Here is a 19,428-nt window from a genome sequence, read left to right on the forward strand (position 1 = left end):
AAGTTTTTCTTCATGAATGAATTTAACCATAAGTTTTTTCAGACCAGTGATTATGTACTTGTACATTTGATTTGCACTGTAGCAAGTTGGACGGCTTTAATTAGCTGGGAGCTCAAAGATGAGGTGGGTGACACTACTCACCTGCCTCTCTACTTACGTCAAAAACTTTTGAGGATGTACGTAGTCGGTGACGGACAACGTTACGGTGCTGAGGGAGAGGTACGTAAACAATCAGTCTCTAACTAGTAATTGGAGGATTGGATTGCTGAAGATTGTCATAAGAGGGCAATTGTGCCTGGCAGTGAAGTGGATTTGTAAATCCTGCTAACTTGGAACGACTCTTTCTAATGTAATTTCTTGGGTGAAAGTGGGTCACATCTGTTCATCTGACTCTTGAAGTTTTCTCAGCATTGCAATATGACAAAAATGTGAAAATATGATTTTAGATTTTCTTAAGATACAGTTCATATTGAATTGCTATTTAAGCACACAAAGATGTAAAATACAAATCTGTGCCCAATTTATAAATTGCATTCCCATACCAGAAAAAGAAGCAACTCCAATACTGGTTGCTGGCCATTCTTCAATGAAACCCACTGCATGCCATTCATACATACAGGGAGAAACACGGGTGCCTAATTTCAGTGGACTATTCCAGTAAATGGAGTTCTCCTACTCATGTTCAAGTGTTTTTTCCGATGAAAGAGGTATTCAAATAATCGATTCATTGTCTTATGAATCGATATCAGACCCGAAAATTTTGGTTTGATAGATTGTTCAATTTGTTTTTAAACCCAGCCCTAAAATGAATGTTATCACTATTTTTGGCAAAAGAACTTCTACATACTGGTGTATCAACCTGATTAAACTCATACAGGATTCCTCGGTTTTCGTTATTGTCAGTGTACTCCTTCGTTGTTGATCAGCTGTAAAAAAAGTGATCTTTTTTTTTTAAGTTCCCGTAAAGGACTACTTTATTGTAGCCCCCTGAATGATATGTTCGGATTGATCCTAACCAAAGGTCCAAATGGAGTCCATCCAATCAAACACGTGGAACGACAGGACCAAAGCTGAGGCTGCACCCAAAGGCCAGCCGAGAGAGCAGTGGTCCAGGAAAATGGAATTCATCTTGGCTACGGCAGGAAATCTCGTTGGTCTGGGAAATATCTGGCGATTCCCATACCGATGTTACAAAAATGGAGGAGGTACATAGCAGACACAGTTGGCTTAAAGACAAAAATAAATATCAATACATTTCTGTTGGAACGTAATTCATTTTGAATTTGAAAAGGCACTGAGCACAATGATGAATTGTTTTGGTGTCCTACCCAGTGGCGGGGCTCTGTTGATTTTTTAAAACATGTTGCAAACACATTCATATAAAACATAGAAGGTCACTTCCGAAAAGTCCCAAACTTTAATACGTCATTTTTGTTTGAAAGGAGTATTCCTCATACCGTATATGCTGTTCTTCTGCACCTGCGGCATCCCCCTCTTCTTCCTGGAAACATCATTAGGCCAGTACACCAGACAGGGTGGAATGACATGCTGGAGAAAAGTCTGTCCTCTTTTTGAAGGTCTGTCAAGCAATCAATAGTTTTGAGGGTCAATCAATCAATCAATCAATCTGCAATATCTGCTCTCCATTAAACACAGGCTTAGGATATGGAAGCCAACTGGTTCTTTTCTACATGGGGATATATTACATCATCATACTGGCTTGGGCCTTTCGCTACTTGTTCTCATCCTTCTCATCTGAGCTCCCCTGGGCCAACTGTCTCAACAGCTGGAACACAGGTAGGCACTGAAACTTACTTTTCCAAAACAAGCATAGATACTTTGTCTATTGTACTAATTTTCGTATTCATTCACTTCACAAACAAAGACAAATGTTTTGAGTACAGAGCCAATCAAACACTGCAAGAGTTCGCAAATGGCATATCTTCAGCTGTGGAGTTTTGGGAGTAAGTATAGCATAGTATGAGGCCCAAGTGTGTCTTTTGTTGGATGTTTCTGATTGATGTGTGAACCAGGAGGAGAATTTTGGGACTATCGAGTGGAATTGAACATGTAGGAAACCTACGATGGGACTTGGCCCTTTGTCTTCTTCTTTCCTGGCTATTGTGTGTCTTCTGTATTTGGAATGGGGTGAAGAGCACAGGGAAGGTGAAGTCTAATATGTAGTATAAGTATACCTGTATGTGTGTAATGTATATAAGTGTCTCATCCAACTCCAAAGTAAGTACACGGCACAGATTTTCGTAAATATATTTTTTAAAGCCAATATTTAAAGCCAAGACAATAATATGTTATATGTCTGTGAGCTAACTAATGATTAATACTACATTTGTGGAATATGAGTTAGGCAGCAAAATCCAGCCGTTTTTATCCATCTCGGGGCGGCCATTTTGCCACTTGCTGTCGACTGAAAATGACATCACCGTTGCTCACGGCTCAGGCAACGGCCAATCACAGCTCACCTGTTTTCTGAAGCTGCGCTGTGATTGGTTGTTACCTGAGCAACTGTGATGTCATTTTCACTCAACGGCAAGAGGCAAAATGGCCGCCTTCTGATATTGATAAAAACTGCTGGATGTTGCTGAATAACTCCTATTCCACAAATGTAATATTAATCAGAATACCGTAGAACATATTATTGTCAAGAATTTTTGGGGGGTTGACTTCCCTTTTAAATGTTCTCATCAACACCGAAGAAAAACACTTTTGCTAAGTCATGATCTGAAACAAATAAGTTTATCTTGGTCTCATCAGACCACAGAACATGCTTCCAGCAAGCAGACTACTTGTCAGAAAACTGCTTGTAGGCTCTCTTGTGCAAAATCATGTCATGGAGACCAAATTGAAGCAATGTACAGCATATGAGCACTGACAGGCTTTATTATAATTCAGAAATTCCTTGTTTGATTAATCTAGGCGGCCTATTTCACTGCCACATTTCCATATGTCATGCTGCTGGTGTTGCTCGTTCGTGGTCTGACATTACCGGGAGCCAAAGAAGGAATCAAGTTCTACCTCTACCCAGATGCTTCCCGACTCGGCGATCCAATGGTACCACAACATTGTCAGTCGACTTCTTAATGGGTTTGCTTGCTTAAAAGGTGAAAATACTTCTTTGTCAGGTTTGGCTGGATGCCGGTAGCCAGATCCTCTACTCCTATGCAATCACTCTCGGGGTTCTGGCATCTTTAAGTAGCTACAACAAGTACACCAACAACTGCTACAGGTATACGGATCACGTTGTCAAAATTTTTATATTATTGAGGAGGTATCAAGGCTGTTTGTCCAGCATCACATTCACCCAAAATGATTAGGCCTAACCCATGGTTATTTTATACTCACAATACATTGTGATCTTAATCAACCCGGTTGAGTGAACATCGATGTTAACTACTTTTCAGAGTGCATTGTGGGTCATTTCGAATGCCCTACATTTTCGTTCCCTGGACATTCGGACGCCACTACAAAATGGCGTGACCCCTAAGTAGGCCACTATATAGGGAGTAGGGTGCATATTCGGACAGTCCAGCTGTGACTAAACCATGTCTGCCATCTAGTGGTGAATTGTGATATTACAACTGTTTGATATTACAATCCCTTTTGTGGAAGACGTCTTTTGAATGTTTCAGTGTTTTTTGTTTGTTTGAATAATTTTTGGGGTTTGTAAGATATATATATATATATATATATATATATATATATATATATAGATCCCAGTTTGCCCATTCATGTCTGGAAACAGCTTGTGTCACACTTTTGCAACAGCAATTGACTACTTTTATTGTATTTGGCCAACAGGGACTGTATTTATCTGTGCCTGCTGAATGGGTTGACCAGCTTTGTGGCCGGCTTTGCCATCTTTTCTGTGCTTGGCTTTATGGCCAAGGAGCAAGGTGTTGACATATCCATGGTGGCTGAATCAGGTATGAATGCTCGACAATGCAGTTGGAATGGAAGATAAGGCCTATTAGCTGTCAAGTGACAATCAAACGTGGTCTTTACAGGTCCGGGTCTGGCATTCATCGCTTACCCTCGTGCTGTGGCTCTGATGCCTCTTCCTCAACTTTGGGCCATTTGCTTCTTTGCCATGATCATCTTTATAGGATTAGATTGCGAGGCAAGATGAGTTTAGATGAGAAATAATTTGTTCAAATGAAATAAAATGTATTATTATAATAACACAATTATTTTTTTTAAATCTGTATTCTCACCATAGTTCGTAAATGTAGAGGCACTGGTCACAAACACAGCCGACGCCTTCCCTTGTCTTTGGAAATAAATGTCGACGTAAACTCCTTCTTCTTGCAGTTTGTGTTGCAAGCTTCTTTGCAGGCCTTGTAATGGTTACAGAGGTGAGTAATCAACCTTCATGTAATACAATGGGGCGAAAAAAAGATTAAATAAACATTGATAGAAACATTTTTGTGCTTGTATTTGCAGGGAGGCCTCTATGTTTTCCAGCTGTTTGACCATTATGCCTGCAGTGGCATGACTCTTCTCTTTTTTGCAATTCTGGAGTCTATCTGCATCGGGTGGTTTTATGGTATGCACTCTTGATTTGGTTCAATTCATCAAGAGCATTAGCCGGAGTCACATGGGTCTCTCCTGTGAATTTCTGTCAGCACAATGCTAATGAATGATATATTTTCTGAAGGGGCAGCTCGTCTGTATGATAACATAAAGGACATGATTGGCTATCGTCCGTGGCCCTTTATGAAATACTGTTGGCAGTACCTGACACCTGCTATTTGCACTGTAAGTATTAGCAAGGAAGGTAGGCCTTTTATTGACATGTTACACTAAGTGACCAAGTGTAACAGGTGTGCTGGCACGGCTCCAGGATGTTTTGTTTCCCATGCAGGGTGGGCTTGACCAGGTGAACTGAAATTATTACTATTTTAATATATTTAAAAATAAAATGCTGGAGGAGCTTAACACTGGGGCTGCACAGATTTATGACAGGGCCAGTCTTAAGTGTAGCACCATCCCTCCAGGTGTGTACATAGGGTTCAATGAAGATTTTTTGGTTTCTTTTTTACACTTTATTTTTTCTCGAGTCTGGACGTTTGTCTATTCAAATCCTTAATATGCACATTAGCTCTCATCAATGTTTACATAATGTTTATTTTCAAATATAAATAGCATTTATTATTATAAAAAGACCATTTATATTAAACAAACTGTTGCGTTTGTTTATAGTACAGGGTTGTCCAAGAAAACTATGTGTTTTATTGTATTTTATATTTGTTTCAACCCTCGAAGAACTAGAACCAATGAATGGTAAAACAATGCCGCCTATTGGCTAAATAGGGACAGTGCATTTGGTGGTGTTACAAAAACTACGGCAACTATAATAACGTCAAACTTCAAAACTGTACCTGCATAATATATGACAATACATTGTCTTATCAAGTCCTAAATATACACATCTGCTCACTAAACATGCAAAATATCCATATTTGAAATAGGAAATCAGCGCTGGCCAAGTGTTTTTTTTTTAAAGCGCCAAAATGGCGACGCCGAAAAACGTCTATTAAAAACTATTATCATCGATGAAATTGACACAGAAGACCCTGATATTGTAATACCATGTCACTATACACAATATTTATCTGTAACACCAAAATAAATCATGTAAAAAGTAGCTCTTTCACACACAACTAACCTCAGCACTCAACGTAGCAATGTAACGGAGAAGGAAGTTGCTACGGAAGCCGGTAAATATACATGACGGAAGGAGGGTGCAGAATACATAGGAAATATCTAAATATTAATGACAAATAAAAATGACATATTGAAATGAAATTCATAAATGTAAAATATTATCATGACATGATAATGTATTTTAAAAAATATAAGAAAAAAAATACATTATAATTTGTGTTGTGGAAACAATTTCTTGAGCTCAGCAAGCTTATTTTATTTTATTATTATTTAAACAACAAACAAACAAACAAGCAGACAAAAACACACATGGGGCACCATGCAGTGACTCCTCACCAGTGTGATCACACTGTTCCACTTTCCTAGGACAAATTTATACATACATTCATGTTTGTTGTCTGCATGTAGGCATGATATCAAGTCTATTGCAGTTGATGCAAACCCAAACAATCCTTTAGAACACCTGGGTGGGTATGTGGCCCTTTGAGTCTTGAGCTAGGCCACAGGGCAGTCACGTGTCCTGAGAAAATGCGAAACTTGAGGTTTGAACAAGAAAGTAATGTGTAAATACAAATCTATAAATGTGACAAATATGTTTCCATTTATGCTTCATTTCATATCTTTCTTCTGCTGGTTTCTTTTAGTGCACTTTGGTATTTACTTTGGTGAAATGCACACCACTCAAGTTCAACAACACGTACGAATACCCTTGGTGGGGCTACACAATTGGAGGAGTCCTCTCGCTGTCGACACCAATCATAGTGCTGTTGAAGACGCTCCATACAGTCAGTGTTACTCCTGGAACTCTAAAACAGGTAAGAAAGTTAATCCGGGTACACACATACCAATTGGTAATCTGGCCAGTTGAGAATTGTGACAAATGACTAACTGGATCAGTGTCTTCACATCACTGATTGCTAATGATAATTTCCTGTATACTTTAGGTATTTTGAGCAAATGTGTTATCTTAGAAATATGTATCGAATTGGGAGCTCATTTCAATCAGTACCCAAAATTTTGGTTTTCCATCTATTATTCTTTCTTCCTCTTGGACTTTCCAGCGGTCTGTATGCACTGTGGTGCAAAAGTTACCCCAACAGGAAAGTCTTGGTACTACACCAGACATTTAACCTATGAAAAAACAAAAACTAAAGTATTTTTCCAGGTAAGGCAATTGAGAACAGATTTAGTGTAAGTGTTTCTTTTATCCCTGCAGAGACTGAAAGTTCTGTACACACCAGCAAACGACTTACCGAGTCCTGCATCCAGGAAAGCTTTGAATCAAGAGGAGGAGCTTCAGACGTTTATGCACGCCGAATGAAAGAAAAACAATCGTAGAGCAACAAAACACTACTTTTGAACAGGAAGCCTGTATGTGTTGCTGATCAATAAAGAAGGTTTTCTTCATTAATGAATTCAATCATAAGTTTTGCCAGATCATTTCTGATCCGTGGTTATTTGATTGGTACTGTTGTATATGTTAATTATTGGTTTGTTTTGCATTTTTATATTTCACTATATAGAGTCATTTTAACATTTGAATGTTTTTATTGTATTAATTTGACGACCACAGGAAGACTAGCGACCACTTTGCGGAAGCTAATGGGGATTCTCATAAATTCCAAACACAAGTCTAATTATAACATATTTTACAAGTTACTACAGATATGCGCTACAAGTGAGAAGTGATAGGGTTAATCATATTTGACTTTGAATTAAATTGCACTTGCAACATGAGGTGGACATGTGGTGAGAGTAGTAATTCAGACACAGATGATTTATTGTGACACACTTCAATGACGTGTCGTGATCTTTTATTGCGATGTTTGGATGAAATTTTAAAATTATGTAATGTAAACCATCAAATATTGGAGGATAGAAATGGACAAACAGACATTGATTCTGTGACTGATTATAAAAAAAAAACATGCTTGGAATGTCAGTTTTGGTGTTATAAATTGCGTCTCACAGTGTTCACCGGAAGTGGCCGCTGTTTTCACAACATGCCGTCTGATTTCTGCATCAAGCTGCACACTTCAAGTCCTTCGTTGTCCAATTTGGGTGACGGAAGGTCCTTCGATGGAGTACAAAGGATGGCGAACCGCTAGCAAGAAAGAATATTTACTATTACTTTAAAAACGTTTTGTAGAGACTGAATCCATTTTAGGACCAAGATTATTGTAATCAATGCAAATCTAATCTCCATTTTACCTGTCGAAGTGTTCCCGGAGTGGTAATCAGGTTGTACACCATCGAGAAAGGAACGATGAGTGTGGAAGACAGGATGAACCACCAGCCCAGAGAATAACCCCACCACGGATACTCAGTGACGTTGTTGAACTTCAGAGGTTTGTATTTGACCAGAGAGAAGATGAATGTTCCCTTAAAAGCATAGAGATAAAAAGTACAGTAATCACTAAAGGGAGCCTTGGCTGGTTGAGGACATGCAGAACTAGCCGCCATTTTGAACTTCTGCTATGTCATCGTCATTTCTTGCTAATCTGACTGATCGAGTTATGGTTGGTCATAATGGTCAATTGTTCAATTTGGTTTATTGTAAATTGATTGTTGATTAATTGTTTGATCAAAAAACAATTGAGGCATTTATGATAATTTGATTAATCATTAATCATCTCATTAATGTCAATGAATAGTTTATCAAGACATGTGAGCAAATGGTAATATTTGATTTGAGGGTTTTGTTTTTGTAAAAAAATAAATACATTTTTCTTTCTGACTGAATATTATGCTGTTTTTTGAAGACAACAGAAAAAAAGGGGAAACAAATCTGGAGACATTCTTTTCAACCTGCACAGCAAGAGTTGCAGAACCTGCCATTGGCTGTTAACAGTTTTCTGATAGAATGGCCAGGCTATTTTCATCCACCTTAAAATCAACCTTGGTGGAATGAGAGTAAAGTTAATCTTCAAAGTAAACTATTATTCCCTGTCTCAAAGCTGGCAAGTCAGATTGAGGGCCATATTTTCGTCCTCATCACAAGTCAAACGCAAAAAGCAGTCTAAATGTGCGCATAAGAGCAGTTTCCCTCCTTTTGATGTTTTTGTAGACTTTATTCCCAGCCAATCAAAAAAGCTCTTTTCATTCCCTTTAAATTCAGCGCAGGTGAGGCGTGCGGTCTACATGGTGTACATTTATCACACAATGTGCAGAATCTGTGTGCCTGCATCTGAATCAAATCCACCAAAATTGCATTATACCACCTGAATCAGAAATTGGATCTGGTTTCACCTGGTCTAAAGTCTAGTCTAATTTCTACCAGCAAACTGTCAAGTACATCGGGGGCGTGTAACAGAAACATCTTTGGTGCACCGATTCTCTTAGCAAGGTGTATCACAGTCTGCCAAATTCCAAAACACGGTAAAAATAGACTGGCCTTCCCACGATAAGATGCGGCAGTTTTTACGCCGAGGACACACAGGGCCCAGAATTTTTATTTACCATGCAGACGACTGGAGTGGCATATTTCAAAAGATGTTTAAACAGCGGTAACGGCTTGTACCCAATCATGTCCTCGATGTTGCCGTAGAAACGATCTGCTCCTGAGGTCAGGTAGAAAAAAAACGATGGTGAGAAAGTTCAAGTGAACAGTGCAGGAGACATTCAAATGTAAAATCTACTGACCATAAACCCATCCAACACACACAGACTGCAGTAATGCAAAGAGAAGCATAGTCATCCCGCTGCAGGAGTAATAGTCAAACAACTGAAAGATGTACAATCCTCCCTGCGTGTGTGACAGGAGGCTCCTTTAGAATGAACAAATCAACCACAGAAAGAAATCTCAATTCTTCCTTACATCAGTGACCATTGTGAGGCTGATGAAGAAACAGAAAACAGTGATGAGTAGAAGAAGCAGTTTGCGTCTGTGGCCGACGTAGAAGAAGGAAGGCTTCAGGTCACAAATACCGGTTGCAAGACCTTCCAGCAACACAAACTGAAGGAGAGACATTTATGTTACACACTGGACACATTTCCATGCACTTTGTTGATTTCAACGCATTCAGTTATTAGAGTGTCAAATTGAGTGACGAGGCTGAAATTTGACATTGAGGGGGTTATGATTATTGTTATTAGTCGTTAGCCACACAGAAAAAATGTGAACAATATGAACTATATATCTTCTTTGCAATTGTGGCGTGGTAGCTTTAGAGCGCCTTGTTGTTGGCCTTGAGTGCGCACACGCCATGGAGAGAAAGCAGAAGAGTGTGACCAATCAATTTTCCCTTATGAACTGTACTATTTTTAATTAATTTAACTATAAATAATTAACCAATGATTCTATCCATTAATACCAAAATGGTCTTGCTTACTGTTATTTTCCATTTTAGGAAGGAAAACCATCTAACACATATATCTCATCATTAACCAATTATTAAATAAAATAACAACAGATTAAAAAAATTTATAGAGAAAAAATTGCCCCTGAAGTGTACTATACAAATGAGTTATTAAACTAATGAGATCCAAGACAAAAGCTGTGCCTTTGCAAACATAATCATACCCTATCAGTGTCTGAACTGGCCATTTGGCATACAGGTTAGATGACTATATCATAATTGTCATGATAATAATAATAGTAGTAATATATTGTGGTTTTATTGCACCAGTTCTTGAGATTTTTTCTCTCATCTGCCTATTAGCATACAGTATGTGACAAACATGAGAAACATGCACAACCTCACTGTCCAATCCAAGCAGGATGATCATGACAAAAAAGAAAATGGCCCAAATCTGCGGGAAGGGCATCATGGCCACGGCTCGAGGGTACGCGATGAAGGCTAGGCCGGGACCTGTGGCGAGAAAACGGTCCTTTTTGTTTGAGTGTGTGTCATCACGCGTGCCGATTCCCTCACAGGTGCAGTTTGTGACGTCTTACCCGATTCCGCTACTTTGGATATGTCAGTGTTCTGCTCATAAGCCATGAAACCAAGAACTGAGAAGATGGCAAAACCGGCCACAAAACTGGTCCCGCTGTTCAGGAGGCACAGATAAACGCAATCTCTAAAAAGAACAACAAAGAAAAGAAGAAGAAAATATGTTTAGTATCCTAGCAATGTGTTCGTTATTATTGTTCGGCAGAATGTTTGATGAAGGCCAATAATTGGGTCTCATTATATTTGTTCAGGTGTACATCACATATTGACATAACAATTTGTATTCCTTTTATTTTTTTAACAATTTTTTATGTCAACTTACTTGTAACAGTTATTGTTGTACTTGTTATAACTGCCAAGCGCCATCAAACAGCCGATGCAAATAGCATAGGAATAAAATATTTGCGTGCCAGCGTCCATCCAGACCTGCAAGACGAGGACATCATCAGTGAAAAACAACACAGCAAAAAAATATTTTTATTTATTTTTTATTATCCAATCAGAACAGCATCATCTTATAAGGCTCTACCCCAACGAGGAATTCATTCATATTTCAAATTCAAGTGTCTGAATATTGTCTTCACGTCACGTCAGAGGCTCGTACCTGTGGATCAGCGAGGCGAGATGGTTCCGGGTAGAGGTAAAATTTGATGCCATCTATGGCCCCGGGCAGCGTCACCCCGCGGACAAGCAGCACGGCCAACATTACGTATGGAAATGTGGCTGTGAAGTACACAACCTGTCGGACCAAGTGGTAATTCATATTCTTTAGAGTGCAGATTTTGTGCTGAATGTTATCCCAAATCAAAGGGCTCTTGCGGATGCTTAAAAAGTCTTAAAGTGCATTGAATACATGAATTTAAAAACAAGGCCTTGATTGTCATTCAAATCTACCTTTCCTGTGGACTTCACTCCTTTCCACACGCAAAAGTAACAGATGATCCACGATAAAATAAGAAACAGAGCTAACTCCCATCGAATTCCGCCCATCTCATGGGCACTTGCTGTTAGGTTCAGAACTCTTCTCCTGTGGATCATATTTACATTAACATCAGGCACTTTCCTACCTTCTTCTTGTACTTTTCATTCAAACATTTAAACTTACTCCCAAAATTCCCTCACAGGCGCTGTTTTGTTTTCTACCACAGTCCAGTTCAGAACATGGGTGCTTTGATTGAACTCCACACACGACTCTGTTGCAAAGACAGTCAGCAAACAGCGCATTACAAGCTGTGCACTAATATATTTCATTTCATCAACTCCAGAGAATCTACCACATACGTATCACTGATTGCCGCCTGTAAGCCACAAGGTTATATGTGGTTATATATGTTACTTGTGGCGTTAAAACCACCATGTTTGACAATACTTTATGCATCATGTCATTCTAATTTAGCTAACGTGCTAACTGGTTTACTACAGAAACATTAACACTGACGCCACAAGGTTATATGTAGAAAAAAAAACACAGGCTGTTTAGGAGTTCCTGGTGAACTTGGATCCATGAGTATTGCCTTTAGCCAACAGAGGGCGCGCTCTCCTCATCTCCTGAAAAGCTGGAAGGCGTGCTTTATATTCTTCTTAGACCTCTTAAAATTGTACACTCTATAATGTGTCTGATGGAGTTGACACAAATCAAGTTCTAAATGAAACCTATAAAAAAAAACGTTTTGATTTAGAACCTGTTCCTTTACATGGTTAAATAACTAAGATTTTTCTATACAAACATATGCAAATTCAAACAGTACCGTGTGCATATTTTGGAATTTTGTCTCTGATTTCAAGGATAAGTGATGATATACTAATATGAAAATAAAATCATATATTTTTCACACATTTTCACTACCAGTTCAATATCAGTATAAAGTGCCTTTGGTGTTCTCATCAAAATCCCTCATTCACGAAAATGAGGTAGAACAATGAAACTCTGAGGGTCTTATTATAAGTGGTTCCTTCATTTTATACAATTTGTTTTAGCTACAGTGTGTAATGATATAAAATCTGATTTTTTTCCCTCCACGTAAATCTTTTTTTTTTTTTTACATACCTGTGTTCCAGCTGTTTCCACAGCTTGCCCACGGAAGTTGAGAGCTGAAGGAAGAGAGAAGGTACAAGAATGCCCACACCAATATGATGATGTAATAGATGCTGAAGTATAATACTACAACCAGAGTTCCATAGCCAATCCCTAAAAGATTTGAAAGAGAGAAAATATTGACCTGTAAATTCCAAAATCATGACATCATACTGTACTATCATAAGATTGGCGTAGTCGCAGAAAAAGCAATGACACTGACAACACAAATGTGGTAAAGGAATACCTCGCAACATAGAATGAAATACTCTTTTCTCACAGCTCTTGTATTTGGTGTTATTATGTTCATGCAGCTCCACAAATTGTTGCCGCTCCAGAGTGTATTTTTACCTCCAAAGAGGGGACAGATTTGCTTCCAGCAGGTAATGGCGCCCTGCTTAGTGTACTGGCCAAGAGCGACCTCCAGCAGAAACAGAGGGATGCCGCATGTAAAGAGGAAGACGACATATGGGATAAAAAACACTCCTGGTCGGGGGAAACAAAGAGGATACATTTTTATATATTCAACACAAAAACAGTTGTTAACTATGATAACGACAACAATGGTAAATTCACACTGTCCGCCATTCATTCCAATGGGGGGATTTCGACCCCTGGCCGCCCGCCATTCAGTCCAATGACAAATTTGAATGCTTAAAAAGATAACCAGGTTTATAAAATGAGGCTTCGAAATCATGTAAATGCTTGGGCCCGAACCCCGGTCCACGTGCTTTCTTCATGAATGATCATCTTGTTTTTCCAACTCACCGCCTCCATTCTTGTAGCACAGGTAAGGGAACCGCCACACATTTCCAAGTCCAATGATTTCTCCGGCAACGGCAAGGATGAACTCCCTTTTATTGGGCCACTGTCCTCTGGCCGCAGTGATGGATTCAGGTGAGGGGCTTTCCTTGCTCACCTTGAGCTTGACCTCCGGGTCATATGGCTTTTCCATGGCACTGCAACAATATAACCAACGGTTAGGATTGGCCAAGGCATCTACACATCATCGGGAAATAGAAGACCTAAAACATCACCAGATTTATTTGTAGCTTCACTTTGTATACTGTCAGTGGTGGATGAAGTAATCCCTTTTCCCCCCCGTTTTACTTAGGTAGAAGTACAGATACAGGTTTACTTCAGTAAAAGTATTTGTGGAAAAATCTACTCAAGTAAAAACAACAACTGCCGTTATCCACAATGTTACCGTCGCCATTAAGTGCCCGCTGAGCTAGGCTTCATTTCATGTGTGCGGTAAGCTCACTTTTCAGTTTTATAGGTTAATAACTTCTTCGACTGCTTCATGTTGCTAGATCTTGCACCTCTACATTGACTTGCTGCCGCTGGCAAAATAGGTTGAAAAACAGGGTGAATAACGTAGTAGGGATGGGTACCAATTCTAATTTCCTCTATCAATTTTTTTTTATTTTATATTTTTTTTTTGAGAGAAAACTCAGTATTGTTCATTCGGCAATCTTACCGATTCAACATGTCGGACCCAGACACCCCATTGATGGAACATCAATACTTAGTCAGTATCAAGGACATGATAAAAACTCCACAAACATTAAATTCCAAATTTAAATTTGCGTAGGCAGGTTAAACCGGTTAAATCATTTTGTTCATTAATAAAAGTAACACGTGTGTACATTGACGTGTAAATATTTTCATAAATCTAATTCAATAATTGTAATAATGAATTAAAAATATTTTTTGTTGCCTTAAAGTGCAATAAGCCAGGTCTTTCATAAATGTAAGAAAATACTTTTCAATTTCAAGATTGACCAAAAAAAAAAGGCCTTTAAAATTCAAATTTCTTATAAATTTATGGGAAAAAGAGATATTAAAATAATCGATTCATGGTTTTATGAATTGATATCGGGCTCGAAAAGGAAAAATCAATTGGATATCGATTATTAGATTATTTTTTTTTAAACCCAGCCCTATATAGTAGTATGTAATGTAAACACACAGAAGTAGTGAAGTAAATAGTACAGATACTCGCTCTCAAATACTGTACAGTAAAGTAAAAGTTTAACTATCCCATCATAAATGTATTCAAATACAGTCACATAAAAAAACTAATCACAGCAAAGTAAAGTTTGGAAATAATTATTTTACTCGCCTTTCCATTTAGCGTAGTTGTCGTCTGTACTTGAGCAGCGTGAAGAACAAAAAGCTGGCGGTTTGAAGCCGTTTTTGTCCTCCTGCTTCATCAGACGTTCCCCTGAGGAAGTACCTCTCCCCTTCTTGCAAAAACATAATACATTCTATTATTCCTAATTAACATGATTATGCCACCAATTTGGGATGGAAATTGAAAACCGGTTCTTGTTGAGAAACATTTCCCGGTGCTTCAATTTCTTCAATTTGCATAGCACAACATTTGTGGTGACGTTACTTATAAGTGCGTCATGCCACTTGAGTTTGTTTTGATTAAGGACTTTGTTTGTTGTTTTTTTGTCGGCACGTTGTGCACCACCTTGTTTTTGTTTAATTAATAAAACCCTTTTGTTTTTGGACTTTACCTCGGCCTCCTCGCTCTGCCCCCCCCCCCCCCACACACACACACACACTTGGGTCCAAAACCACAGCTGACCGTGACATATACTTATTTTTCTGCAAAAAAATTGTTACCATAGTTGATGGTTACAAAATTATACAAGTTCTCGGATCACTGTTGGACTTTTGATGGGTACCTTTCACATTTCAACCGGTTTGGTTGCAATTCATGGTACCTCGGAAATCTATACCAGTAGTCACGGTACAAATTTTCAATGCTTTTGTGCTATTTATTGTCATAATTAATGTTAATTTATTTAAAAAATATAATTGAAAAGGGAAGTCAACCAGAAACACATCGCCAGCCATCGCCTGGCGTCAACACAGACTCTGTAGCCTGCAACAGTGTTTCCCAACCTTAATCGAGCCAAGGCACATATTTCACATCGTAAAAAATCTCACGGCACCAAGGTTATTTTAGTTATCGAAAACTAACAAAAAAACTCAAATTAAAAAACAATTTAGTTAAGGAGATAAAATAAAAACAAAAATGCTTTTATTTAAAACGAAAACTAACTGAAAATACAATTTATGTTTACAAAATCAACAAAGACTTACCAGGATTATAGCAAAAATGTCCTTCGTTTTAGTCTTCAGTAATTAATTTGATACATGAGCCTTTGGGGATGATTTTAACTGTAATTTAAATGATATTTATTTTTATATTAACATGAATAAGGTCATTTCACAGAAGTGACATCATCTAGCGGCAGCCAATAGAAGAAGGTGTTTATTAAATATTGCTCACAAGTAACACACTTTTTTTTAAACTGATACTGAAACTAACTACAACTAAACTAAAATTCAACATTTTTGAAAATAACAAAAACTAATACAAACTAACAGAACCACCCTGAAAACTAATTAAAACAAACTAAATTTAAAAAACAAAACTCAAGACGAAATAAAAACGAACTCAAATTAAAATTCCAAAATTATAATAACCCTGCACAGCACACAACTTAGCAAAATGATTTAAAAAAAGATGATAGTCAGCCATCGAGTGTCTGTCACTATCGAATATTTCCAGAATCGATTAATCTATTGATTATTCAATCGATTAATCGACTAATTCGATTCATTTGAATTTTGCAGTAAAGTGTATTACAAAAGCTGACTGTCCCTGCAATGGAGCACACAGTGAGTACACAACGGACCATAAATGCTTTTCAAATCATTACACTGGTTGTTAATTAATCATCTTTCTCAAGCAGTGGTGTTTTTTTCCTCCAGCTCTCTTAGCTTTCTTTGATCTGATTCTTTGATCAACTGTTGAACAAAACAACATTTCTTATATTGTTCTCATAGAAACAATTGTCAAAACTTCTCGCCAAAAGGTTTAGTTCTGCCCAAGAGCACCGCATTCCAGCAGCGCTGATTTGCAAGGATTGGGAACATTCATTTCAAGTTCATTCAAAGGATCAGCTCATCAGCTGAATGCTGATGAGCATTCAGCTGATGAATGCAGAAGCTGATAACGAACCTAATCATTTGATTCAGGTGTGTTGGAAGAGGGAAACTGCTAAAACATGCAGGATTGCGGCCCTGGTTTGCAGAAAGAGCACATTTTACAAGCTTTGCTATTTCATCCAAAGGTCAATATGAAATTATAAATATGGTGGAGTATTAAAAGGTGTACTCTATGCGGCAGTACTGTCAGTGCACTTTGAAACGGGCAGAGCGTGTGACGACTGGTGCTTTCGTCCAATCAGCAACGAGCCTGATCTCCCTACTAGTAGCTACCTACCTCTTCCTGGAGTTTAATTGGCTGTGCCCAAATGTGCATACTACTCCCCATATAGTGGGGCCCCAAAGGGGGTTGGGCCGTTTTGTGAGGGTGTCTGAATGTCCAAAAGAAAAAGAAAAAAAATAGTAGTGCCCTGAAAATGACCCATAATGCACTTGGAAGAATAATGCACATCGATTGTCACTCAATCGGTTATTTTATTTTTGTTTGTTTCGTTTTTGTGAATTTTGATTTGCTGTTGTGTTTTGCTTGTGTGTGTTTTGATTTGTTATTATGGTCAGTTATTTGCTTTAATGTTTTTTGATTTGCAGATTTGTTGTTGCGTTTTACACGTCAAGGTCTTCTCCTGAGAGTCTAACAAAACCTGACACCCCTACAAAAATCATCTGTCATACAAAAACCGTTAAAAGACATCAGGATGAGCGTGTTTATTAAAGCGTCAGAACAAGTGGTCGAGCGGTACAATGGATGGATGAATGGTAAAGGGCTCCCCCTTCTGGAGGACTACAGTAAGAGTCCCAACATTAAATAAACAGAATAAATTAAAAGTTGAATTAAAAACGGCCTTTCAATGAAATAATTATGTCTTCATTTATTGATTTCAATATATTAATTGATTTCAATTTTGATTTATTGATTTCAAAATGTATTTATTTATTTAAAATTGTATTTATTTAAATAATTATGTATATAGTTCGTTTTATTGCAACATTAATTTCATTATTTTTTTCGACAAAGTTTTTGTGTTTCATAATTTTTTTTATGGTTTTCTATTTTTGTTTCAATATTCATATAGTTAGTTATTCATTTCATTTTGGCACTCCTGTTCCCTGCATGCAGCTTGCGATGTAAATGTACCCTTCTCCCTATCAAACTCACAGTGGGCGTGAATTGGGTGGGATCAGTACAGCGGCTGAGACAGGTGTAAACGACTGCAATCGCTAAAACACAACCGTCGGGTATGTTTGTGTTTGTTGAGGAGTCAAAAAAATGAATATTGAAATACCTGAATAAATATTGAAATACCTAAATAAATATTCACATAAATGAATAAACAAGTGAAATACGGTAAAAATAAAAAAAATATTGTAATAAATAAACATTGAGAGAAAGAAATATAATTAACATGACAATGTTAATGACCCATTTATTATTTTATTTAATGATTTATTTTAAGGTCATTATTGCCATGAATGTGTCGTTATTTTAATAATGAGAATTTTAGTACTCTTGGTCCTCATAGTATAACAATAACAATAATAATAGAGAGATTATTTTGAAAAACACAAAATTGCGAAGAAGAACGAACGAAGAAGGCTCTAACTTCATAAAGAGCAGGGGTGCCACACGGAGGGAAATATATTACCAAGTGGGCCGGACAACAATTGGTGTCAATTATGCACCTGATTTTCGCTATTTGCATGCCAGCTCTAAATAAAGGGGCTCAACTGTAAATATATTGTTTCAAAAAAATCACACAAACACAAATGCAACACTGCCCGTATAAGCTCTGAGCGTGTTATATGATCTACCTGATAGTAAGTGTTTTTAAGATTTATTGTAAAAATCAAAATGTTATCATACAAGTACTGTAAATTGTACTTCATACAGTATGTGTTGTGCAAAATAGTATTGAAGATGAAAACTTACCAAAACCTTTTTGGAGAAGTTCACCATGGGGCAAGCCAGAGAATTGTTTCAGAGCTACCAAACATATGGAGACTCGATGAAGGCCAAAGCAATCATCAGGGTCGACTGGGAAAAAACACGTTTTAATTTATTTATTTAGTCGGGACAGTGCATGTTAATGAACATTACATGGAACACTTACTCCCAGGTATCACCATACCAACTGTTCGTCCATATCCAATATGATAGTTTTTGTGTCTTGTGTTTTGGGCTGTAAACAAGTTTTTCTTCATGAATGAATTCAACCATAAGTTTTTTCAGACCAGTGATTATGTACTTGTACATTTGATTTGCACTGTAGCAAGTTGGACGGCTTTAATTAGCTGGGAGCTCAAAGATGAGGTGTGTGACACTACTCACCTGCCTCTCTACTTACGTCAAAAACTTTTGAGGATGTACGTAGTCGGTGACGAACAACGTTCCGGTGCTGAGGGAGAGGTACGTAAACAATCAGTCTCTAACTAGTAATTGGAGGATTGGATTGCTGAAGATTGTCATAAGAGGGCAATTGTGCCTGGCAGTGAAGTGGATTTGTAAATCCTGCTAACTTGGAACGACTCTTTCTAATGTAATTTCTTGGGTGAAAGTGGGTCACATCTGTTCATCTGACTCTCAAGATATATGGTTGAAGTTTTCTAAGCATTGCAATATGAGAAAAATGTGAAAATATGATTTTAGATTTTCTTAAGATACATTTCATATTGAATTGCTATTTAAGCACACAAAGATGTAAAATACAAATCTGTGCCCAATTTATAAATTTCATTCCCATAACAGAA

The 19,428-nt window shown here is 37.7% G+C and overlaps 1 protein-coding gene and 1 pseudogene across 1 annotated transcript; one reads left to right on the forward strand and one right to left on the reverse strand.

Moving 5' to 3' along the window:
- Positions 1-1,027: 1,027 nt before the first annotated feature.
- Positions 1,028-7,003, forward strand: LOC147167339 (sodium- and chloride-dependent GABA transporter 2-like; annotated as a pseudogene).
- Positions 7,004-7,492: 489 nt separating this feature from the next.
- Positions 7,493-18,818, reverse strand: LOC147167340 (sodium- and chloride-dependent GABA transporter 2-like). The gene is made up of 17 exons (XM_086085956.1): positions 18,792-18,818; positions 18,611-18,715; positions 14,777-14,900; positions 13,420-13,610; positions 13,003-13,137; positions 12,625-12,765; positions 11,683-11,770; positions 11,472-11,604; positions 11,182-11,316; positions 10,900-11,003; positions 10,580-10,704; positions 10,381-10,493; positions 9,500-9,637; positions 9,325-9,427; positions 9,142-9,242; positions 7,894-8,064; positions 7,493-7,786 (listed from the first exon to the last, which is right to left on the reverse strand). The coding sequence occupies exons 3-17, from the start codon at positions 14,782-14,784 to the stop codon at positions 7,679-7,681; spliced, it is 1,794 nt and encodes a 597-aa protein (XP_085942082.1). The 5' UTR covers positions 14,785-14,900; positions 18,611-18,715; positions 18,792-18,818; the 3' UTR covers positions 7,493-7,678.
- Positions 18,819-19,428: the final 610 nt, after the last annotated feature.

The sequence above is a fragment of the Leptonotus elevatus genome, chromosome 10 (genome assembly GCF_054856555.1).
Source record: "Leptonotus elevatus isolate MCC_2025b chromosome 10, RoL_Lele_1.0, whole genome shotgun sequence".
In the NCBI taxonomy this organism is placed as follows: domain Eukaryota; kingdom Metazoa; phylum Chordata; class Actinopteri; order Syngnathiformes; family Syngnathidae; genus Leptonotus; species Leptonotus elevatus.

What these genes read in the sequence shown, in the direction of transcription:
- LOC147167340 (XM_086085956.1), bottom strand. An exon ending in AATCTGTCCCCTCTTTGGAG is followed by an intron (nt 12,766 to 13,002) that starts GTAAAAATACAC and finishes CAAATCTTTTAG; the next exon opens with GGATTGGCTATGGAACTCTG. An exon ending in TGGAAACAGCTGGAACACAG is followed by an intron (nt 11,771 to 12,624) that starts GTATGTAAAAAA and finishes TCTTTGCAACAG; the next exon opens with AGTCGTGTGTGGAGTTCAAT.